Below are 25,754 nucleotides of genomic sequence, written 5' to 3'. Positions count from 1 at the left end.
ACCAAGGCCTTTCTGGGACCATGTGGAATAGAACTGAGTCACCTTAAACTCCTGAACCCAGGAAAGGAAGGGCCTGTGTCACTTACTTTGAAAGGAGGGCTGGAGTCACTTGGCCTGGCTGAGAAATCAAAGGAGATGATGAGATCCACTCCTCTTTGGGGCCTTAGGATGAGTGGGTAGGGCAGGTTAAAGGTCAGCCCACTGTCCACGATGTGGATCTTCTTGCTCTTCACATCCAGGGGCTCATAGATCCTCTCAAACTCATCGGGATCTGCATGGAACACAGGAAAACCAAGCAGGGACACCTGATGTAAGAACTGAGGCTCTCATGAGCTTTCCAGTGTCTCCCTTAGTTCTGGAGAGAGCACGGAATTTGAACTGCAGAGTGTATCCCAGGTAAACACACCATGAATTCAAGTGTAACTAAAGCTCTTAAAAAATGGAAAATTAGGTGAAAAGCCAGAACTAGAAGGGCCCTCAGGAGGCCAAGTGCAGGAGGCAGACCCAGAGGTGGCTTGAGGTGAACCAAAAGGGACAAACACCCAGGTTTGATCCCAGTCCTCCCACCCTCACTTCATCATCCCAAACAATCAATACACAAAGGAAAAGGTTTATGGGATATTCAGAGACATCAGGGGGTGTCACAAGATGGTCCCAGACTCTGTTCAGTGGTGCCAGTGACAGGATGAGGAGCAATGGCCATAAACCAAAGCACAAGTTCCACCTCAACACAAGGAAGAACTCCTTTCCTTGAAGGGTGTAGAGCCCTGGAACAGCTGCCCAGGAAGGGCACAGAACTCTCTGGAAACATCCCAAACTCACCTGGAAGTGCCCCTGTGTCACCTGCTCTGGGTAACTTTGCCTGGGCAGGGGGCTGATCTGGGCGATCTCCAGACATCTTCCAACCCTAATATTCTGTGATCCCCTCAGTGTCCTATAACACCTGCCCAAACCTATTCTCCTAGGTTCCCTCCCAACCCCACATCATTCCCAGCTCTCCCAAATTTGTCCAAAAATCCTTAATGTGGCTCTGCCCTCCCGTGACACTTGTCTGTGTCTGGTTCTGCTCATTAAATTGCGACTATCAGGTCTTGTTTTCAAACCTGCACCAGACCTAACGACCTCACACTCACCACTCTCCCAGGAACAAAAAGAATTAGTGACCCATATCCATAATTTAGGCACTGGACAGAATTCCCTGTCAGCCACTTGCTGCTGGTGCTGTGCCAGTGTGGTATCCACTACTCTTCTCTCTAAGCCCTACCTGATGTTTCCTTTAACTCAAACATTCCCTTGGGTGCAGCTCAGGAAAAACCAATCATTTTCCCTGTGTGTCTTCACACACTATGGATACCAAAAAATTAAAGTCTCTGGATACGACTAAACTATCCCTGCTGTACTTAAAACTTTTCCCCTCACAGTCTTTTCTTGTTCCAGGCCTTACAGATATTTCCAGTGCATGGTTTTGCTTTTTAACAAAGATCTAATGCTCATATCTGTAGAGGGCAGTGTAATGTAAGGAATGCTGGATAGAAAAATATAATTATTTCTGCTACAATTGAATTTCCTGGCACCTACTTATTGACAATGATAGTAATCGGAAAAGGGAAAAAAAAAGGTATTTTTGAAGCAAATAAAATCCATCAAAAATAATTCTAACTCTTGTCATTTCAGGAGCATCATGTTGTGAGCAACAAACAAAATCTTAAAACAAATTCCTTTTTTTGTTTCTGTTGCTATTTATAAGAGGACCTTTTTCTAAGTAATGAGGCACCATTTCCCTACTATTTGCCTTGATTTCTAAAGGAAAGAACACTTTTAAATCATTGCCTATTGCTAAAGGGCTATGTGTGTTTATAAACCTATTTTAGAAGCAGATATATTTCATAATTATGAATTAGCATAAATGAATGAAAATATATCAGTATTTATCAAATTCATCACAATTTTAAAAAAACAGTAAAAAACCCACACTGACTACAGTTCACTTTAGCACACGTAGACCAATTTGGTTTTCTTCTTCTTGTTCAAAGACATGTTAAACATAATTTAACCCTTGCTCTCACTAGAACTTCTAAAGAATTGCAAAAATATTTTTGTTCAGGTTTTGTCTTTTCTTATGTTACAAAAACTAAATTTCAAAGATCCTTTAATCAAGAACAGCACCACCTATAACAGTGTTTGTGATGGGAGTATTATTACTGCCACACAAACTTCCTCCCAACACTGAAAAACGAGATGAATCCTATTGCTTACAGTCCATATGACCTTAAAATCAAATTTATCAAAATAAAATTACTATATTTTAAAGGAGAAAACATCTTAATATTGTCAATAAATTTATAACAGCCATATAAGTGGGTTTCAGTAATCACAGTCTTTATAGAATCCCGGAATCCCAGCCTGGAACATGAATTTTCAGCCTTTTAGGAAAGATGCATTCCTATTACCAGCACCTTCCAGCCCATCAAACAGCAAGCTGGGAGAAAATGGGAGGATGTGGCAGTTGAGGACAGGATTTAGTGGCAGTGCTGGGTTGATGGTTGGACATGATGATCTTAAAGGCCTTTTCCAGATGTAACAAATCTGTGGGTCTGTGTTTACTAGTCCAGCTCCATGTTTAGCCAGCTCAGTCCCAGCAATGGGATACACAGACAGATATTTGTTAGGAAATCATAAAGAGGGCATGTCCTAGAGACCACATCTGCCACAGATGGCAGCTCCAGTGGAATGAGGAGAAGGGCATTTGCTACTGACGTCCATCTACTACAAGTGTTTCCATAAATACTGAAATAAGGAAGCAGAGATTAGGGGTTATTTTTCCCCATTGTTATGCACTTGGCATCTTCTCAAATTGTTCTGGTGTGTTGCAACACCAATAAAAGAAACAGAACAACTCTGAGTTCACAATGAAATCATTCCTGATGAAATAAGAAAATGCTTAGCATTTTCTCCGCAAATAGAATCTGTGGAAAAGCAAAGCCAAGAGTTTTACTTCCAGACCAAGCAGCTGGGATCTCTGCTGCAGGCACTGCAGACCCTAAATTCAATCCTCAGTAATGACTGTAAGATTGCCTCAGGTCAGCCACAGTTCATCCTCTGCAGAGGGTTTGGGACAACTGGAGATGGAAAGTATTATTGATATCCTTTTTGATTCACTTATTTCTCCTTCGGAGTGTCTGGCAATAAAGGAGAGTAAGTCTTAAAGCAATACGGACTTCTCTCTGCACTCAAGCTGACAGGTAAACTGCCAGTGTTAGGAATAAATATGCACAACTTAAATGCATCCAGTGCCACAGTAATCTAAGGATTTAAATTTTACACTACAGTCTCCTTTTATCTGTGCCTCTGGGCTCCTCAGCTCTTCCATGTATTAGGAAAACTCACAGCACTAAAATGTGGATACTCATCACATTACTGAATGACTACATTTTATATTAACTACTGACATTTCAAGGGGATTTTAACTATTCTTGACTATAAAGCAACCACTCACAGCTGTCAGATCTGAGTTGTTACTGCAGGTTTATGGGGCTTTGGCTAACAGCAAAAAACTGCAGTCATGTCAAACTTTTCCCATGTTAATCCACAGAAGTTTCAGGCACTCCAAAGTAATTGTGTCAGAGGTGCAGGGCTCTGTCAAACCAGCATTTTGTTTCCATCTAAATCAAATCCCAGGAAGTTGATAGTTGATTCAGAAGACTATCCACGTGTCTTAATTATGCAAAATTCTCATCAACTGTCATTTTTTCCAACCATAAATTTCCTACCCACTTTCCTGCCTCTTTTCCCAAGTACTATAAATATTAAGACTACCCAGTTGTAAACACCTCTGAGATTACAGAAATATTTAGAAAGTGGAATCCAGATGGAAATTACTCTTCAAGCCCTGCAAGGGATTTGTTACATTAACAAATACACATTAGAGTATGGCTGCTACTTAAGCTTTTAAATGATATCTGGTATTTACTGTTGTTTAATGAGGGGTTGGGACAATCTCCTTCCCCTGAATAGGAAATGAGTGCTCAGGAGAATGTTGCTGTCACCAGGGACAGTTGGTAGAACTGTGCTGTGAGGAACATCCTGGAAGGAACACCCCCTTCAGAGAGCTGTAGTTGTTCTTTGCTTAATGGATCACAAAATCATGGGATGGGATGGGATGGGATGGGATGGGATGGGATGGGATGGGATGGGATGGGATGGGATGGGATGGGATGGGATGGGATGGGATGGGATGGGATGGGATGGGATGGGATGGGATGGGATGGGATGGGATGGGATGGGATGGGATGGGATGGGATGGGATGGGTTGGGTTGGGTTGGGTTGGGTTGGGTTGGGTTGGGTTGGGTTGGGTTGGGTTGGAAGGGATCTTGAAACTGCTCAGTGCCACCCCTGCCATGGGCAGAGATGCCTTCCACTATCCCAGGCTGCTCCTAGCCCTGTCCAGACTGGTCTTGGACACTTCCAGTGCCAGAAGAACACTAAGAAATGAACTACCTTTCACTGAGCACATTGCAGTGAACACTAAGGCAAAGGCTCAAAAATCCTAACCTAATACAATTATTCTTCACACCTACTGTCCCACACACCACATCCCTCGTGGAGTAGGGGAAGACTTTGAACTTCTTTTGCAAATTTATATTTTTTTGAAATTCTTATCCTCTATCTGCACTCTTGCTTAAACCAATATGAAATGTGGATGCACCTTCATATCAGGGACCGTGGAATGGGAGTGGTTTGTCAGGTGGATTCACACTGGGAAGAACACGGTGTCAGCAAAGTAAGAATCTATCAGCTGTGTCAGGGCAGGGTCAGGCTGCAGCTTAGGGAAAGGTTCTTCCTCTAGAGAGTGGTCAGGCTCCCCTGGGAATGGGACCCAAGAGTGCCAGAGCTCCAGAAGCTTTTGGACAACACTCTCAGGGATGCACAGGGTGGGATTGTTGGGGTGTCTGGGCAGGGCCAGGGGTTGGACTCCATGATCTTGGTGGATCCCTTCTAAAATTCACTGATTCTGTGACCCTACAAGTGAAGAAGTGTGTTGTCTCCAGGGGTTTTTCAAAAGACAAGGACAGCAGATGAGCTAAAAAGGTTTTGCAACAGGGAAGCCCTGCAGGAGAACAAGGAAAGATTTCATTTCCACCAGCAGGCTTAGAATTATTAAGAACCAAGGAAAAACCTGGATACCCTTTGAGAAGGCAAAGACAGTGAGAAAGTGGATGTGACAAAGGGCACCATACACAAAAGCAGTTTGGTCCCCTTCTGCCAAATGAAGAGCCACTGTCCCTCTAGTGGCTGTTCCACGTGCTGTGTCAAGGGACAGGGCAGGGAGCAGACAGAAGTCACTGTGTGGTGCCCTTTGAGCCTCCCAGTCCCCTCATAAGCTCTACTGTTGAACAATCCCCATGGTGCTGTTGTGATCCTCCTGGTGTAATGTTGCCATGCCAGGAACTGCTGGCTGCCTCTGGCTTAATTAAAAACCAAGCACAGCACCAGTGTTCTGGGAACTGACCTGCGACTGCTGCTGGCTCCTCCTCTTCCAGAGACTCCTGGGTGAGCAGCTCTGCCAGAGGGGAAAGGGGGTAGCAGCTGTTGAGGTTGAGCCCCAGCATGAAGTTGTGCACCTTGCCAGCACGGCCCTCGCGCGTGTTGAACAGGGCGCTGTCCCCCACCAGGGCCATCAGCATGCGCTGCACCCAGCTCTCCTGGCTGCTCTCCTGCAGCCTCTCCCGGCACTCCTGCTTTGCCTCAGCGCCCTCAGTGCCTGCACACAAAATAGAAAACACCCAGCGTTGAAACATTTATTTTATATAAGCAGGTATTTAAACATAGAAAGTGTAACCTCAGCATTTCAGGGCTATAAAATAAAGGACCTACAAAAATAAAAAACTTCTTTCAACAAGCCAGGGGCTGGATGATGGAGCTTTGCCACAGTGATTTCAGAGGAGTGCAGAGAATCCATTCTTTCAACTTCACAGCCCTGTGAAACCTTTCATCTACACCACAATATTGTGGACATGTTCATCAGGAAAATAGACTGGGAACATTAGATGACCTGAGCAAGACTTAATTAGTCTGAGGGCTTTCTCTGTAAGCTCTGCTGGGCTCAGGGACAGACCTGAGCTAATATGATCCACACTTGATGTAGACATAAATTCATCTGGATGTACATTGACAGCCTTCTCCATCTTTCCTGCCTATTATAAATCCAGCTTTCCTCAAGAAAGCAGAGTTAGTCTGCATAAAAGATAATGTTATAGCATAGGAATTCTAAAATACCTGACATTATCATTACAGTAAACTGTAAACTACAATTAATATATGCCTTTAATTAACTAGAGAGTACAATGAAAGACCCAGACTTAGATGTCAGCAGTTGGAGCTCACAGTAAAAATTACCTGGACTGGCACCACCCTGCATTCATTCACCTGTCAAAACTTGACTTTTTGGGGTGTTTTGGATAAGAAAATAATTCAGACTCAACCTTGATACTTTAAATCCAGCTTTTAACTTGCCTCTTTAACCCAGGCTTTAAAGGAGCTGAGCTTTATATAAGTAGAGAGAAAACAAGCATCAGAGAAGTCCAACATCTGTACAATAACATTCTATGAAGTGAGAAGGATTTCCAAGTGTTTACAATCCCAGATTTGTTGGTTGTTCACTATGGCTACAAACTAGGAGAGAAGTGTGTTTGGTGCTGGCTGTAGTGTCTAAACAGGAAATCCACAAATAAACACAAAACCTGGTACCACCTACGGTTTTACACATAAGGGGACTTGAAGAAGCAAGCTGAGCTAATGACATAATTCACTGTCTCACCACACAGGATTTTCTTTTCTTCTGTAGATACTGAAATCATAAACAGCTGCATTCCCATCTTTGCTCCACTTGTTAAAAATAAAACCAGATTTTTGCAGGTGAAAATCATCCCAAAAATATCATCAAATACAGAAAGTTGACTAAGACACCAGAAATCTCCAGGTACTTTAGGTAATTCAAGATAATTGTAAATAGACTCTTTTTTTCCCACTGCCCAACATTCCCTCTGTGGTTGTGCCTCTTCTGGGCACCTGGATTTGGGCATTGTTACAAACATTGTGCCATGCATGAGGAATTTCCTGTATCAGATGGCATTCGTAAAGGTCCTAGAAGACACCTGTGAATGTTGGAAACACACATTAAACCATTCTCAGGTAAATATTTGATCAGGAAACCCTTGAAAACAATGGATAATGTTGGTTTAGGGGGCTGGCAGCAATTTCTAGGTGCCTCTGAGCTCAGCAGTTTGCTGGAAACAGACTTCTGGAGAGCTCTGGCCCAGCAAACATTTTTGGTGTTTCCACATTTATGTGGAATTCCAGACATGTGTGAGAAAATCACCTGATGATCAGCTTGAGCAGGAGACATGAAGTGAAGCCCAGAGCCTCCTGGGGTCTTTTGTTCTCTATTTTGCTGAGGGACACCACAGCTGATGGAAAAAGTAAACGATGAAATGAAATCTGAGCATTTTCTTACCTTTTGGATGCTGTGATTCATCTTCACTGTCTGAGCTGTCGTTGCTCACAAGGTGCTTTAGCCTAATATTTTCTGTTGAAAGAAATATAAATTCCTTTAAACTTCTGGGGTTTAACTGGCAGAACAGTTAAGAATTTCAAAACAATCTGAGTCATAAAATTTTCATCATCTTTGTAACAGAAAATACAGCTGAAGAGACTGGGTCTGCTATGGACATTAGAATGTGAGCAGCAGGTATTGGATTTAGCCTGCATTTTTTGGGCTGAAAAAGAAAATGTAACCCTAAAACAGCACCTCCCACTCCCCTCTACATCATATACCTGACACACCTTATTCACCTTCATTAAAATGTAGATGTTTAATTTCTGTCCTCTCAGTAGCTCTTACTGAACTAGGAAAACATTACAGTGGTGCCAAGGTGGCACTGGGACATCTCCAGCTCTGGTCCAAACTGTGGTTCAAGTCACATGAATATTTTTACATCTGATCCCACTTCAAAGAATATTTTTTAAATTATATGTGAAATGAGTCACAGATGACAGATAACATTCTATGTCTCACTATCTTTCAAAAGCAGACTTTTCCATGATCACATTTATTGATAGGGATCCTCTGTGAGGAGGTGTTAACACTCATGAGTTGTATCAGAAATAGGAACCTGAAGGTCTCATTCTCATCCATAAAGAACAGATTATCAAACAGCTGAATTCCATCCATTAGGAGGGAGACAGAGGTTATTATTAAAAAAACTATCTCAATCTACATTTTCTCTTCTTGCTCTTCATAAAGATCTGGCTGTCTAGGACAATTTATTTATTGGTCAGATCTTCCCCTGTAATGCTGCCTTCTCAATAGGAAACAAAAACATCAAACCCCTTTCATCATTAACTACATTCTCAGATAAAATTTGATAAAGTCCATCCAAACCAAGCCACAACTGTTTCATCCATCTTGCCATTTGTGTGCCAGGAGTGAAACCAGATTTGCAACCAATTTGCAAGCAAAGGACCAGACACCAATAGGCTTTGATTAGAATGGAGCAATTTAGCAACCCAGAGATAAGAACATTTAGGTGCATTTTGCTAGTCCCTTTAATAACACAGCCCAATATCAAGAAACTAAACAAGTAATCAAATGCTTGTCAGCTTCTGCTCTCCAAAAATTACACAACATAAAGATAGGGTTCTATTAACTACCAGAAAGGAGCTGGATAGATGCATGTGACTTTCAGCAGTTCTGACTGACCAGAAACAAAAGTGAAAGAAAGGAAAGAACATTCCCAATGCTCATTCCCCACATCAGCAGCATCCAGCATTCCAGCAACTAAAGGTAATTAATTCCACATTCCTAAATGACTACCAGCAGTGCCATCCTTTCACAGAGGGAGAATCTTCCTAGTAATTTCTCGGCATAATGGAATTATTTACTTATAGTACCTAGTTCTTCTTCCATGGTGGGCCCTTTGTTCTGAGAATTGGACACACCAAGGACTCTGTTAAATAAGATTGAAAATGCACTGCCCCAGACACCTGAAAGAGAAAAAGTAAACAATGAATGGTGTTTGGCAAAAAGAAAATGAACTCCACATATTTCAATAAGCACTATGTAAGCAGTTGTTTGCCCTCTGAACACACCTCTGAGTTTGGAGCGGGCCAAGTCATAAGCTCAGATGTCCAAATCGGAACAAAACCCCATGGAAATAAAAAACAAATGAACAATGCCAATCCATACATATCTCTGAAATCTTTGAAATGAATGTCTTCCAATGAACTGAGAGCTCCTTTTGGATTGCCCCTTGCTAAAACGCAAGGGGTTCCCCTCAGGGGGTGGCAGTCAGTCCCAACAGCAGCACGCACCACAGTGAGAACTACAGGCAGACACTTCTGCAGAGGCTGTTTGAGTGCCCCACGTTGGGCGCCACTTGCCGCAGCGGGGTGGATGTCGGGGTGCCGTGGCATTCTGAAAAAGCGGCCTGAGAAGGACGGCTCTCAGAGGCACAGGCACGTCCCTCTCCTGGCCCAGCAAGAGGTGTCTGGCTCGGCAGCAGCTCTCTCCCAGGCGACGCAGGGAAGAAAGGACCAGAGCTCTGGCTAGTGATTCCACAGAGAAACCAGCCTTTATTAGTGCCCCCTCTGCAAACGGGGCTAGCACAGAAGCTCCACTCAACTGGGGCTAAAAACAGGGTTTATATAGGAAAGGAGAGGGGTGGGGGAAACTTGGATACGTAACAGGGTGGAGTGATGGGGAAGAACGCCAGTGGGGTGCAACAGTTTAACATGTAACACGAAAGGGTTTCTGGGAGAGACACTTTTCTCACTGTCAGGGAAAGTGCCTGGCCTATGATGATGATGAAGCTCTCCAGGGGAGCGCCAACTTCTTGTCTCACATTTTGTGTGACGGCATTTTAAGTGCATGAACTACTGAAATTGCTTGTATTTTTAAGCCTCTTTCTGTCACATACTCACCCATCAGGAAATGCAAGGGATTTTCGGCATATTTCTTCACCACTGTCCCCATAAAAAACTTGCTTCCAAACAAATCAGGAGACATGAAAGTGCCATACTTGGCCATTCCAATTTCATATGGACTGAATTCCACCCAGTCTGCAAAGTCAGAAACAAAACTGTGCTCAGTCAGAAATCTCAGCCTGAATAGAAACAGAGGAGGAAAACACAGTAATGCAAAGAAATCTTATGAAATGGGAAGCCAAATAACCATTAGGCATATCAAATCAAGGTCAGTGATTTGATCAGCAGGGAAAGAATCCTCATTCTCTCTTACCACAATAAACTTTGGTGAAAAGAATGAGGTTGGAAAAGCAGAGATGTAAAAGGGGAGATCACAAATGAGGAACACAGTGACATCTGGTTTTCATCCCCTGCTTCAGCATGATTCCCTGCCACATGTGGATCTCAGCTCTAAGCTGCCTTTCCTTCACTGCAATTCTACTAAAAATATGGAGAGCAGTGACAGAGGTGGCACAAAACCAATCATTGAATATCCCAATGGTTGTGAAATATTCTAGCAGAGACATTTGGATTCTATCCAAAACTAAAGTTTCCTGCAAAATCTAATATCAAAAGGCAAAACTGAGAGGCAGCTGATAAACTTATCGATTCAAACATTGCCAAAGATCTTTAAAAGTCTATTTTATTGAACAAAGAGCTCAAGAAAAATATGGAGTAAAATGTTCAAATGCATTTTCTGATCTTAGCAGAAAATATCAGAAGTGATTTGCATTCTATTGATGCAGGCCTTTGAAAATGGCCTTAGCTGACTCAGTCTTAGCTGACTTGGAAACACTTTTTTTGATACCAGTAGAGTTGCTTCCATCAGAGAGTTCAAAAAGGAAGCAAATAACAAACAAAACATATTTTCTCTTTTTAGCATTTCACCCATTCATCTATTTCACCTTCCCTATTTTTAGCAGGGATTGATTTGATTGGAAATAAATCAGAAGTAATTCTGAAAAAGAACAGCAAAAAAGACAGCTTTGAAATATCCCCACATGTCATGGAATGCCATCCACCCTCAGGATATTCCTGCTGACATGTGGAGCAGAAAGTGAACACTTGTCCTGAAAAGGAAAGATTTAATCATGACTGCTGGGAGTTTCATTTCACAGAGTAATGCTTATCTGCTTATCTGCTAAGTCAAATACAACATCCTATTTTCCAAATAAATCACCAACAAATCTTCACATTCACTGGATCAGAAGGAAATTCCTCTAAAGATCCAGTTCAGGAATTTCATATTTCCTTTTATCTGTGTAAACATGAGTTAGCATATATGTATTCAGAAACAGAGTGACAGCAAACCTGAACTGAGAAATAGAATTAAGTAGTCTTAGTCCACCTATAGCTTGCATTTGCACTGAAGGAGATTTCTCAAATACAAAGCCTGCTCAGGGAAATAAAATTTCTGCCTTAAAATCCATGTAAATTAGGAAGTGTAAATATTTCTGTTCAAAATTTACTATCGCTCTCACATTAGGAACAGCTAAAAGGAGGAACAGAGCTTCAAATAAGAAGCAATCAAGATCTAGTATCCTCTATAATGACAGAGATGTCAGCCTCAAAAGGCAAACCCAAGACCCACTGGCACAGGGAATACCTTTTTTAAGAGCAAAAACACTCCAGGTACTTCTGAACTTGCTTAGAGAAAGATGTTATTAACAAAAGATCATTTTGGTTTTCAAACAGTAACCCAAATAAAATTTACTGAAAAACAAAAGCTCATCTAAAACCCTAAATACTCCTATTTTCAAACAAAAGGGTACCAGTTTCCTAAATAGCAAAGTTAAAGACACATTTTCCCATGAAATAGCCTAATTTACAATTCCTCATTTTCATTTCCAACAAAGCTTTGACAGCAACTTCTCCAAATAACTATTTTAGGAAATACAATGATGTATAAACCTGAGGCAAACCACCTGGCACTTCCCATTCCAGTCTTGTATACAACTCTTTATAGATGCACATATCCTTATCTTTGTATATCATCTTCCACAACTGGACCCACTCTCAATTGAAGTTACCAGAGGGGATTAAAACCTATCTAATAAATACAAATAAAAGGGATTTTCTGTGCTACCAACAGCACTTCACACTGGGCAAGAAGTGAAAAAGAGGCATTATTTGTTTGTTCAATTTTAATCACAAAATCATTAAAGTTGGTAAAGGCCTCCAAGATCATTGCACCTAACTGTTGATTTCACCCTTCTCTAAAAGAGAAGGTGACTGAGACATTTTCCTTTCCCTGTTTGATATACTAATTTAAACATCTTTTCCCTGTTGGAGTCACCAGGTTTCTCTTTGGCTTGGCACTCCTACCTGAATACGTGATCACCCATCCCTGAGTAACTTCTTATCACTGTCCAATTCCCAGAAGTCAGATGCAATTAGTCTCAGGTGCATTAAAAAAAAGGGTTTTTAACCAGCCACACACCTCTCTCCTTGCCACAAGTGACTCAACACAGATCGAGAACACACCTGCAAACATCAGCTCTGAGACATCTGGTTTGACGTGTAGACAGGTGAAGAGTGGCAGAGCACACTGGGCATTACTGACCTTCTCTTTCATATTGCTCAGAGTGGTGTCCATCCTCTGCAGGAAGAGAAAGACATTGGTCCCAAACACATCCTGTAAAGGCCTGCTGATACATTTCTATAAAGTTTTTCACTAATGTGTCAGGTTCTGATTTAAATTAAACATCTGTGAATTTTTTTCATCCCCTGGTGAACAGGGACTTCCAGCAACCTCACACAAACATTAACAGCCCTTCAGCAACAGAATTCTATACATCTGCCACTAAAAGCTGTGTTGCCTCTTTTGCAATTTTAAATTGTGTAAAACCCACTATCAGTGTACACTCATGGGAGATAGAAGTGTATAAAGCACATCTGCAAATATATTGACATATTTCAATCTTGCCACAAGATCAAATCCAACTGCTGCTCACCTGACTCATTAGAACTGTAAGTCTTTGTGCCTGATTCAGCCAATTAGGAATTTTCAATTATAGAATACAACAGTATGAAGCTCTCCTGTTGTCTTTTTTTCAAAAAAATCAAGGGGATCTTTCATGCTGAAATTAGTACTTTTTTAAGCAAATGCTGTTTCTTATAGTAAAATGTGCACCCTTTATTAAATGTCACTAAGGTAATTTCAAAAAAAATAGTAACAGTGGGAATTATATAAGAGTTTGACAGCTTTAACAGCATCAAAAGTGAGCACTCACATCATGGATCAGCGTTTCCCCTATGAGCATCCCAAAGATGTCTGTGAAGGTGACAGGCTGCCCTGAGCTCTTCTTGTTCCACAGAGCCTCGATGTAGCGCTTGACCTTTTGAGGGGTGAGCAGCAGCAGGGGGTTGTGGCTCACAGAGTTCATCAGCTCCTCATTGATCTCCTTTGGGCCCTTGGCTGGGAAATCCGGGTGGGAATACAGAGTTGACATATACCTGCAAAGGCAAACAGGCTCTGTGAGCTTCAAACCTGCTGCAGTGTCAGCGGCCTGAAAGCTACAAAACGCTCATAAATTGATTATTACTGATTAAATCAGGTTAATTAACTCTCCATTTATACAGGAAATTATCATTTCCTTTTTCTCAAAGCCCAGAAAGCTGAGCAATTTGTTCTAAATATATGCAAGGATCAAAAACTCAACATGCATTTTCCATAATGTGTATGAAATAAATTATTTAAAGAGTCCTCATTTTTCAGTTTAAGGGATAACAGATAGAACATCCTAAACTGAAAGGAGTTCCTCCAGTTAGCATAGCTGTTTGGCAGACTGGAAGTCCTATGACACATGCAGTTCTCTCCCTCTAAGAGGCACCTCTCCGCCCTCCAGTTTCCAACAGCAGAATTCAACAGAATTACTAGGTTGGAAGAGATCTCCAAGATCGTCCAGTCCAACCCATGCCCTGACACCACAACTAGACCATGGCACCGAGTGCCACATCCAGTCTTTTTTCATTATCACTACTGAAAAATTCCTAAAATATCTCAGTGTATCACAGAATCCCAGAATGGTTTGGGTTGAAAGGGACCTTAAAGCCCCTCTAGAGCCACCCCCTGCCATGGGCAGGAACACCCTCCACTAGCCCAGGGTGCTCCAAGCCTCATCCAACCTGGCCTTGGACATTTACAGGAATCATGGGTCAGCCACAGCTTCTCTGTGCCAGGGCCTCACCACCTTTACAGGAAAGGATTTCTTCCCAATATCCCAACTCAACCTACTCTCTGCCACTGGGAAGCCATTTCCCATTGTCCTACCACTCCATCCCTTTGAAATTTTCTCTCTTCATGTTTCTTATTGGCTCCTTCAGGCACTGCAAAGTCACAGTGAGGTCAACCCAAAGCTCCTCCTCTCCAGGTGAACAATCCCAACACTCCCAGCCTTTCCTCCCAGCAGAGCTGCTCCATCTCTGATCATCCTGATGCCTCCTCTGGACTCTCTCCAGCACCTCCACATCCTTCCTGTGCTGGGCCCCAGGGCAGGAGCAGCTCTGCAGGTGGCATCTCACCTGAACAGGGCAGAGGGGCAGAATCCCAATCCCTTTCCTGCCACCCACACTGAGGGCTCAGGCCTGGGCTGAAGGGATTCTGGCCTCGATATGGACCCACTTTCCAGGATATGATGCTTCCATAATAAACTGAAGCACAGAAACAACAACCTGTGCAGAGAGTTAGTTGATGTGAGGATGTGGAAGAGGCAAATCATGAGTTTGTTACTGAGAAACAAGTTTAGTTTTACTGCAAACCAAGCTCAGACACGTGCTGGCAGCCCTGGCTTCCACTTGCTTGGGTTAGGCCACACTAACACTCAAGACATGCCCTTCTAATCTATGAGAGGCTCATTTACTATTATTTACCCAGTGACCTGGCTCAGGTACACATCCCTTATTCCAGGCACAGCTCTGAGACACACACAGTGCCAGCCTGGCCCTGAGGTCATGCCCAGCCATTTCTCTGACAGCAGAACCAGCCCCGTCCCACATGGGCTGCCAGGACTCTATCCACAGGCTCCACGTCAGCTCCTGGGCACAGGAAAGGGGAATGCAGCTGGAGAAGTCAGTACAAGGTTGAAGCAAGATGGCAGAAAAGCATTGCTCCAAGGCTACGCATGCAGCTGAGGAGACAAGTAAAAACCTGCCTCTCCCGCCAGGAAAGGAATTCTCCACCCTTCAGGAAAAAAAGAAAAGAGAATTATTCCCAAGTGACAGACTGCAAGAAAAAGAAAAAGAAAGGGAGTGCCAAAGTGTACATTTATTTATTTATTCATCAAGCAAGGAAAGACTGAAGGATGACATCAGAGAGTAAAAGCAAATTTGTTCAAACACAGCTGTCTCCAATCTCTTTCTGACTGGAGCAGTTCAGATAATCTTGCTATTTTAACTCAGATTTTGTAGGTTTACATTAGATCAACTATGTATTCACCCCTGGGTTTTCCCCAAAAGAGATCTCATAGCCAGCAGAGTGACATCTGTCCTGAGCAGGGATTGCAAATCCTTAACACCACATTGCACTATTCCACCACTCTTCATCCACCTTCTGCTCTTCACAGCTGTGACAGAAGTCCATCCATCTCTCTCAATGGACAGTGATAAATCTGCCCCCACCACCAGTGATAGAAAACACAGGTTCCAACCTTTAATAGTCCAGTCTAAAGGAGGAATTTATCTAGTTCACAGACACTTCTGGCATTTCAAGACATCCTGGCATTCTGAAAGCTTCCCTGTAGTCTGGGAGGGCAGAATCAAGCTTCACACAATGAGAAATAATTGACAAAAAAGTCCATACAAGGAACAGAACTGATCATTATCTCCTTCAACAGTCAACTTTGGGGTTAGAGTGTGAAATTAAAATTCATGTGCTTCCTTACACCTAAACCAGGTGATAAAACTCATCCCAGGCAGATTCCATGCTCATTTACATTACAAGTCTTTTTCTCTCAAAGAATTGAGACATTTGAATAATTTCATCCCTGAGTCTGAAAGGACCCTGGAGGTCTCTGCTCTAGCCTCCTGCTCTAGGCAGAGCCAGCCTAAGTCAGATGAGGCTGCTCAGGGCTGTGCTCAGTCAAGTTCAACTTTCACATGAGCACTGCCTGAGTCAGACTGAGAGGATGACACCATCCCCAGCCTACTCAGGTGAGGATGGCTCAACACATTACAGTGCTTGGCCACTCTCACTGCAACATAGTTTCCCTAAGAGTTAATCCAATTACTCCTTGTCCTTTCTCTGGGCATCTCCAAAAAGAATCTCAAAAAGATCTCCCCCATCAATACCTGTGCCTGCTCCTCAAGGCTATTTTAGAACCTGATGTACTGTCTAAATTAAACAGGTGCCTGTGCGATTGAGGCAGTGGGTAATCCACAGTGGGATGCCCTGCAGGGTGGCAGCCAGGCCCCAGACATTCGCAGTAAATCCACTAGGATTTTACACTGGGTGTAAAACAGAGCAAAAGATCTTTCAGTGATTTTGAGGAGCTCTAAAAGTCCTCCCAAAGCATTGTGGGTTCATTGAATCATCAGCTTCAAATTACAAGGGATTTTTTTTTTTGGTTTTCACATTTCATCAGGAAAATAAAACAACACACATTAGTGTTGATATAGAAATATGGGTACATATGTTGGCACCTCTTTTCATCCATTCCTGCTCTCAAAGCTCCTGGAAGAGCGCCTGGAGCCTGAGCTGTCCTTGCCCTTTGGGGCATCCAAAACACCTCCCCCAGCAGATTTGGATGTGTAAAATGTGCTGTGAATTATAACCATAGAAATAAATCAGCTCTTGTGACAATTCCTTCAGAACTTGCTGCAGGGAAGCTGAAGATAACCAAGAGGAAGGCCTTACCAGGTGGATCCAGAGAGCCCAGCAATGTACGTGGCACAGTCCAGGACTCCTGACTCATAAAGTGCTTTCATGACTCCAGCAAAGCCCACCATGGCCCGGAAACCCCCTCCCGAGCCCAGCACAGCGATCACCGGCACCTGCAGGGATGAGAGCAACACAACCACATCAGTGACAAGGATCACCCAGTGACTGGGAGCACCCAGTCCAACCCCTGGACACCCCAAGAAGAATTAGAATTTATTTGAAGAAGTCACCACTTGTAGCAAGATTTCTAAACAAAAATACACTCAGAATTTCTTTAGGATGTCTGTCCTTCTTATCCACAATCCAAAATAGAGGAGATATTAAATTTAGTTATTAAATGAGCTATTTAGTTACAAGACCACAGATATTTTTAAAGCAACCTAAACACAAGCTTTAATCCAATTCACATCACTGTTACAGAGCCAAAGGCAGTAAAATTTACTAATGAGAAACAGAACAGAGACAAATAATATTTTGACTGGAGTTTAAAAACAGGTTTTATAATAAAAACATCCAGCATTACTACATAACATGAAGACGGTCTCAATTTTATCACCACTTCGCAAAAACTAACAAAGAGATAATGGGAATTCATGAGGATCTGGACAACTGCTCAGCAGCCAAGAGAGAAGTGAGCAGAACCAGATATGTTTATTGCGGCATCAGGTTAAAATTGTGTCCACAGCAGTTTATTTTACACTTTTCTCCTTCTTACTGCCCAGCCCTGACATCCAGGCTGTTCCCCTCAACTGCACAGCTTCCCCAGGTATCCAAAAAGAAAACAAAATAAAATAAAAATTCATTTGCTCCCACCATCATATGTTTTGGCCTAAGTAAAGGGCTCATCTGGTTCCCAGTTTCCAAAACCCAGGAGGATTTTCCATTGCTCTGTGGTGACAAAGGAACCACCTCTTGGTTGTTACTGAGCATAAGAAGAATCACACAGCTGTGCAGAAAGCCCCTATCTGATCAAACTGTTCATCTGTCAAAAATCTCCCTGAAAGGCAATTTCAGGTGCCAATAGATAGGATTACTGACAAGAAAAGGATTCATGTGACTAGACAGTCCTGTTCTTTCTGCAGACTCCATGCTCCGAGCCATGAAACTCCCCTGAGGACTGACTGTCACAAGGAAATGCCCGTGAACAATGACCAAGGCACTCAAGATGTTTCTTGAGGCTTCCACTCCCCAAAACTGCTTATTCTTGATGCAGTGAGTTTATTTTTTACCTCCTTCATAAATGTTCAGCTTTAGTTATAGAAACCACAGGTATTCCCTGGCCCTGCATTCATCATGCAGCTCCAGAGATAGGGATCTATCCCAAAAATGACACAACCCAGGGAAGGATTTGGGATATGTTTTGTTAAGCCAACACCCCAATAACGGAGCAGCTGCTTTGAAGGAAGAGCCATGTCAGTAATCACTCCTTTAATAACATGGGGAGGTTTTGAAAACTTGTCAGGAGCACTGCCCATTCAGCCTGAGCAGACACATCCCAACAGGATGTGAGATGTCACCTGCAGATGCAGGCCTGGAGAAGGTATGTGAGAACACTTCCAGAGCACCACTGCTCCACTCATCAGTGCACTGGCACAAGGGAAAATGGGAGTGTCCCTCAGGAGGCAGAGGAATCCGCTATGGAGACCAAGATCATCAAGTCCAGCCATCAGCCCAGCACCACCACCGTGTTCACCACTAAACCTTGTCCCCAGGTGCCACATCCACACATTTTTTAACACCTCCAGGGATGATGATTCCACCACTGCCCTGGGCAGCCCCTTCCAATGCTTTACACCCCTTTCCATGAAGAAATTTTCCCAAATATCCAACCAGACCCTTGCCTGGCACAGCTCAAGGCTGTTCCCTCTCCTCCTGTCCCTATTCTTTGGGAGCAGAGCCCGACCCCCCCGGCTGTCCCCTCCTGTCAGGGAGTTGTGCAGAGCCAGAAGGTCCCTCCTGAGCCTCCTTTTCTCCAAGCTGGGCCTCCCCTGCACACGTGGGCATTGCACAATAAATAAATAAAGCTTTAAAACTAAGACAAAAAATAACTGAAGAGAAGCACCTACTGCACATTTCCACTCATTTATTTCAAAAGTAGTTGAGCTGCAGCATAAATCAGGTGAGGCAGCTTCAGAGTCCTCCCCTGCTCTGCAGAGGAAGCAGTTAACCAGCTTTTTAGCTCCAATTCAGTTTCTGACATGTTTAAGGACACAAAACAGTAAAAATCTAAATCAAATACCTCAATCCTGCAATTTGCTCTATGGGATAAATAGGGCAGAGGCAGGGAAGGGGGGAAGGAGCTGCAGCCAGAGCACCCAGAGCCAAGAACCAAGAAACCATGTCCTGATGAAGAACAGATAAAAGAGGCTACCAAGGGCTGCACATTCCTCTACTGAGCCCCAAATCCTTTGTACAGAAACAATAGCACATGAGTTCACTCAAACTAAAAGGTTCTTAATCATATCTTCCAGTAATCAGGCAAGAAAAAACTAAACCACACTAAATCTTGTTTTGGGAATGAGTAGTGTAGATGCCTTTATCCAAATGCCCTCGAAACACAGTGCACAAAATCTGAATACCTGTGGTGGAAAAAGAATGCCATAGGGCACACAAATGATTAATAAAAAAATGTTTTGCAAATCCAGTCATAGAGAACTATATGCTTTCTTTAGAAGATTATATTTTTGGAAAATTGCTTGAAGCAGCAAAAATTTAAAAAATAAACCAAGCAAGAACAGAAGTACGAGAAATCTCTACCTCTGTGTTTCCAGAATGTGCCTTAGGATTAAGTTAGGAAATTTGGAACTACTCACTTTCCCATCCAGACACGTGTAATGAATTCAGAGGTAGTAAAGTCTCTCAACATCCCTGCAAAGCACAAGCTACTCCCAGATGAAGCAACCTGGGTGAACTTTGAGTATGTGACTTGTCCAAGATTATACAAGACCCACAGACAGCTAAAACTACTCAACATCTCCCAGCTTCACGTTAAGACTTCAAACAACCCATAAATCCTCCTGATATCTTCCATCTGTAGCAATAAAATAAAACTACAGCTGAATTTGAACAAAAAGGGTTTTTTCATTGCTAGAAATAGATAAAAATTCTGACAAGTCAGCTTAGAAATACACATTTGACATATGAAGAATGGGAGGATACCTACAGTTACTGTCTGGGAAGATGCAATTTCACTGATAAAATTTCAGTATGGGAGTCAGTGAGGGATACCAAGGGAAGATGATGACACAAAGAATAAGAGATCTTAGCTACCATTTGTAATAATTCATGCACAGATACCACCTACATGGAACTGAGACCTGAGGCACTGATTATCACTCCAGTTCCAAATGGAGCTTGGCAGAATATCCACATCCTTTCTGAGGAAGATCCTATTCTGCTCTAGGTCACACCAATGTCACACTGAGAGATTCCTACTCTGATAAGATCTGCATGTGTTAAGATTAAAATAACTGATCTGAAAATTAAGAAACCTTGAAAATGTCCCTTCACAATACACAAAATTTATCTCAGTCCAATTAAAATATGTACAATACTTGTTAAATTCTTTCATGTTCCTCAGAAAGTTCACAGAAGAACATTCACAAAACAAGACATAGTTCAAAAGTACACAACAATAAAACATTTACAACCTGCTCAAAACTTCATGGAAATGTAAGATATTCTTCAGTGCTGGTTGCAGAAGACTGTCACATTCTCTTTATACTAAAAACGCACAAAAGGAATCAATGCCGATGAAGGAATCAACCCAGATTAATTCATGGACTGTTCACTGCTTGACACCCCCACAGGCACAAAATGCTTCTGTCACAATTCTTGAAGCAGCACAGGAGAGGGAAGGGGCAAGGAAGGAAGAGCTTCAACAACAAAAACTGCTGATCAACCTGCTACAACAAAATTAGTAGATCTGTACTAAGTGGATTCTTAATTAACTCTAAATAAAGCAGTGTTTTATGAAATCTCTGAAAAGCTCAGCAGGATCTGGGCCCCTTTCTCATTGTGGTGTGAGGCCTTGGCACAGGGTGCCCAGAGAAGCTGTGGCTGCCTCTGGATCCCTGCAAGTGTCCAAGGCCAGGCTGGATGGGGTTTGGAGCAAGCTGGGCTAGTGGAAGGTGTCCCTGCCCATGGCAGGGGGTGGAAGTGGATGATTCTTACAGTCCCTTCCCACCCAAACCATTCCCTGATTCTGTGATATGACCCAAGGCACTATCAGCCCACTCAGATCTGCTGGCTTCCCTTCCTCTTGGCCTAGTTCAAAGCACCAGCAAGTCAAGGAAAACTACAGTTCCTCACGTTTCAAAGAAGTAAAACTTCATAACCCTAATCCAGTTAAAAGGAGAAAAAGAAGGAAGGAAAGAAATAAACTAATTTCCAGTCTGACTCTAAATTTAAACCAGCTCATTTCCTGCCTAGCCTTTCAGAGAAGGTCACAGAGCACAGGATGGGTACTGGGCATGCAGGGGCACATTCTGTGCTTGGTGAGTGCCCAGAGCTACTGCAGGATTCAGCAGGTATTTCACACACCCTGAGGCACTTTTCAGATGGCAATCTCCCCTCGGAGCCAACACCTTAACCAAGCCTGGGATTCAAGGGGAAAAACTGGAGCAGTTTGTTCAAGGGGCCAATGAATCACAGAACCCCAGAATGATTTGGTTGGAAGGGACATCAAAACTCATCCATTGTCACCCTAGGGACATTTTCCACTATCCCAGGCTGTTCCAAGCCCCATCCAAACTGGTCTTGGACACTTCGGGGAAGGGTGGGGGGGCAGCCACAGCTTTCCTGGGCAACCTGTGCCAGGGCCTCACCACCCTCACAGGGAAGAATTTATTCCTAATATCTAACCTAAATCTCTCCTTTTATAGATTCCCCCAGTCAGAAACTTTAATTTATAAATTTAGAACCAAGAAAAATTACTCTCCAGGATAAATATTGCATGTTCATAGAAGGAAAAGAATTTTTATAATCTATAATCTTTCTGTATCAAACCCTTCCACCTCGCATGCCTCATTCTTTCCTCTCACAAGCAAATGAAGGATTCCAAAGGGGATGCTAAGCCTGATGGAAACTCTCTGAACTTACATCACGGGAAGTGGTCAGGTTCTGGCTGTTCTCCCCTAGAAATGATTTGATGCTGTGCATGATGTTGTCTCTGCGCTGCTGCCGGAACCTCTTCTCCTCATCGCACAGGGCCATACTGAACCGCAGGTCCGTCGAGGAGCTGTTTGGAAAAGGGACAGGCTGTCACAAGAGGCTCAATTCCAAACAGGATCACAAACGTCACTGTGGGAAATGAGCAGACACAAACAGAAAATACTCACCCACTTACATAAAATGAAATGAAATTGTATTTTTTCATGTGACACCATCCATCAGCTCTGGAGTGATGGAGGCAAAGTACAGCGTGTCTTTAAGACAAGCATTTTATATATAGAACGCATTAAAATCAAATAAATAAATGCAGCAAGCAAGTTCTCTACTCACATACAATTATAAATTTACAGCACAGATCATACTGGCAAACCACAGGAAAAACTAAGCCCTTTTCTCTGTATTTTTCCCCACATTGTGGTACAAAACATGTACACAAGGCTGTGTAAGGATCTCAGCACTGTACTTAAATAAATGTTCAACTTCAGCTGCCACTTCCCATGGACAGCAGAGAGGGGGAGTGGACAAATCCACCCTGGTACCCACTGAAAAACACACAATGGTGAAATGGATCCATTTAGGCTCAGATAATAATTCCCCAGATTTTTAAAACAACCTAATATGTAATAAAATAATAGGATTAAGAAAGGGGGGGAAAAGACTCCCTAGAAGCAATGTTCCATGAAGATATCTACAATCTGCATGGATATCAGGGACTAGCAGCAGGACTTGATAGGATCCTTTACATTTCAAAGCCTAAGAAGACACAGCCAAGCATCTTCTGTTTATTTAATGTCAGAGATACAAAATGTTTGTAATGTACAAAGCCTAACTCGTTCAGGGTGGTCTCAAGGACCACCCACAAATACATTTTCCTTGTACAACATGATGAGCAGAAATTATCCCTGGGCGATGTTTGTCAGCCTCCAGAGTAATCAGGAAATAATTTGACTTTTACAGTGCTCAGTGTTCCTATTTATAGTTACAGACGAAAAATGATTCCTTAAATTGCTTGCTCTCAGAAAAACATTTTTAGACTTGAAATGTATTGTTCTGATTATGCCTCAATGAGATTTTTGGTCTTTCACCAGGATAGGTGAAGAATGAGGGAGAAAGACAGCTAGAGAGGGGAAAAAAGGGACAAATAAAGGAAGGCATCTGCTTAGCTTTTATATGAAGAACTCCTGGCCCTAAATCTTCACCTAAATTCCTGCGTGGTATTTATATTTAAATACATTTTAGAGGCAGCTCTGTAACAGCAGCTGAAAGTTCATGAGGGGGGCCAAGTTCCCAGAGAAGGTAAAACAGTAAGGATGAAGCTGCACCCAAGTGAGGTCTGTGAGTTTTTAGAAACAAAGCCCTTGAGAAGAAAAGGCCTTCATATAAACCAGGCTGAGAGATCTCCATGGGATGGCCTCATTCCTGCAAACATTTGGAAGGGTCACACATCTTAGTCCCAGTAAGGGTGTTTAGTCAATAACAGAATTACAACATGAAAATAAACCAAAGCTGTAAAATTTCCTCACTTTTACAGTATCTGGTATTTCTATGCTACAACAAGGAATTTTTGCACACTGCTTCACACGCTGTTTGAAAAATCCAGCAGGATGGGACTCTTGGTGTGTCCTGTGCAGAGTCAGGAGTTGGATCCCTTGTGGATCCCTTCCAATTCAGGATATTCTGTGATTCTATGAAACTTTTATTGAACAGTTTGAAATAATAATAATAAAAAATCCTTTCCTGCTGGTATATTTTCACCATTTAAAAAAAAATAAATATATAAGATACTCACCATACTTCCAGAGACAATTCCAAAGTCATTTCTGTGACCTAAACAAGAAACATTTAATTACGGTTACAGTACTTAGAGAGGGAAGACCCACAAACACACCTGGAACATCAACTACTACTGTCAGAACTTTTCTCTATTTCTTTCATCTTCACTTTTTTTAAAAAAGGATGATATTTTTGGCATATGTGAATGAGATTCTTTTCTATGGATTTTTTTTTTAAAGCACACAGTGTGATTTCAAAATACACCACTAGCACTGAATACAGTGGAAAATGTTGGTAAGTGCTGACTTTCATTCCTCAGATCCTACTGTCTTGCCTTTCTTGCATTGCTAATCCCTTTCTGACAGTGCAACTCATCTCTATCCTGAGGGGATCTGATTCTCTTCACCCACTCATGGCTGGCAGGAGAACCAGGGGATCACATCTAAGTGCCACCTATGTGAGAGAATCACTGCTCTGTGTTCCACAGGAGCCACCAAGTGTCTCTTCACTGATAAACATGCCTGAATTAGCAATCAGGAAGGGTGATTGCTTACAACTTACTGGAAAATGCAATAAATGTCACTGCACAATGGCTTCACTTGCCAACCACACTGAACTCCCTAGCCACAAGCTAGGTTGGTCTCCCCTGCCTTTCACAGTGCACTGCAAGCGAGAAGTTAAAAAATTATGATTAAAGCACTAATTCCACGTCAGGCACAATCCAGGAGTACTGGCTGTGGAACTAAGACAGAATGGAGAGGTATTTTCACCCTCTCTCTGTGCAATGGCCTCGATGGTGCAGCCCTGGAGGAGTGACAGATACAGATTGTCCTCTCTGTAAAACCAGATTCTCCTCCTTACTTGGAGCATGTGAGCACCAAGGATGGAGCCACAACACCCCAGACTGAATGTCTGCTTGACCCTCAGACAGCAGTGAAGGATCTGGGATGCAAAGCTGCCTCTGACTCCCACATGCAGACCCAAATCCTGAAATGCAAATGAGGGAATTACAAATGAGGCAGGGCATGAGCAAGGTGGGGGGAAAAAGAACAGGCAAAGAAACAACAAAGGGAGGACATGAAGAAACAGAGTGAAGAGTCACTGAGGAAGCACTTCAAAGGCAGGGAAGCAATTACATTATTCCACACCTGGTATTACTAATTTAGAAAGCACTCCTGAAACCATGCAGTGATCCAATGCTTAGAAAAATGTATGCACATGAAATAAACCCTTGGAGGGAAGCATTCCAACAAGGAGATATCATGGCATATTCTATACCTTATACAGACTTACACAGACATTTCAGGAATACATGCTATGTATACATTGCCTACATCAGGCTCAACCTCATTTCATCTCCCCTTAATTATGTGCTTATAAATTTCAGAGTATATTTGCCTTTTTTGCAGTGTTTTTTTCCCCTGTGACTCCCTACCAAGCTTTTTTGAGCACTGATGAGAAGTTCAAGCAAGGCAAGGCCTTGTATTAATGAAATGAGTTTTGTGAACTGTGTTTGCAAAATGTATTCATCAGTTCTTTCCCACTGCCCCACCTCACACCTGGCAGAACCAAGACCTGCTCTTAGCCCATGCTCTGGAAGCCCAAGAGTTACTGAAACACTTAATGAAATAAATATGCAGAAACTTCAAAAAATGCTGTTATTTTAAAAAGGAAAAATAACGGAGGGTATCAAAATTCCAACTGCCCTAAGGTTGTGCCAAATTAAATGCTAAACCTCACATATGAAACTCTCTGGTCTCCAATAAATAGGCCCTGAACCATTTATTTGCTGTAACTACATTTTTAACGTTGGATCACATGGAGAACAGCAGACTAGTGCCAAATCAAGATCTTGGATCATGCAATAAACTATAGTCCAAACCAGAAATGCAGATAGTATTTATAGATTTT

The 25,754-nt window shown here is 42.5% G+C and overlaps 1 protein-coding gene across 3 annotated transcripts in view; it reads right to left on the bottom strand.

Moving 5' to 3' along the window:
- Positions 1-25,754, bottom strand: part of PLA2G4A (phospholipase A2 group IVA) — a 71,247-nt gene that overhangs the window by 5,652 nt on the left and 39,841 nt on the right. For all 3 annotated transcript variants that reach the window (XM_058843295.1, XM_058843297.1, XM_058843296.1), the window contains exons 7-16: positions 23,860-23,897; positions 21,999-22,137; positions 16,875-17,011; positions 13,255-13,477; positions 12,506-12,620; positions 9,980-10,117; positions 8,951-9,043; positions 7,515-7,586; positions 5,511-5,762; positions 87-271 (exon numbers count right to left, since the gene is read on the bottom strand). In XM_058843295.1, the coding sequence (XP_058699278.1) occupies positions 87-271; positions 5,511-5,762; positions 7,515-7,586; positions 8,951-9,043; positions 9,980-10,117; positions 12,506-12,620; positions 13,255-13,477; positions 16,875-17,011; positions 21,999-22,137; positions 23,860-23,897 (1,392 nt within the window). The remainder of the gene's footprint in view (positions 1-86; positions 272-5,510; positions 5,763-7,514; positions 7,587-8,950; positions 9,044-9,979; positions 10,118-12,505; positions 12,621-13,254; positions 13,478-16,874; positions 17,012-21,998; positions 22,138-23,859; positions 23,898-25,754) is intronic.

The sequence above is a fragment of the Poecile atricapillus genome, chromosome 7, assembly GCF_030490865.1.
Source record: "Poecile atricapillus isolate bPoeAtr1 chromosome 7, bPoeAtr1.hap1, whole genome shotgun sequence".
Lineage (NCBI taxonomy): Eukaryota > Metazoa > Chordata > Aves > Passeriformes > Paridae > Poecile > Poecile atricapillus.
This window is presented reverse-complemented; position numbering and strand designations above follow the sequence as displayed.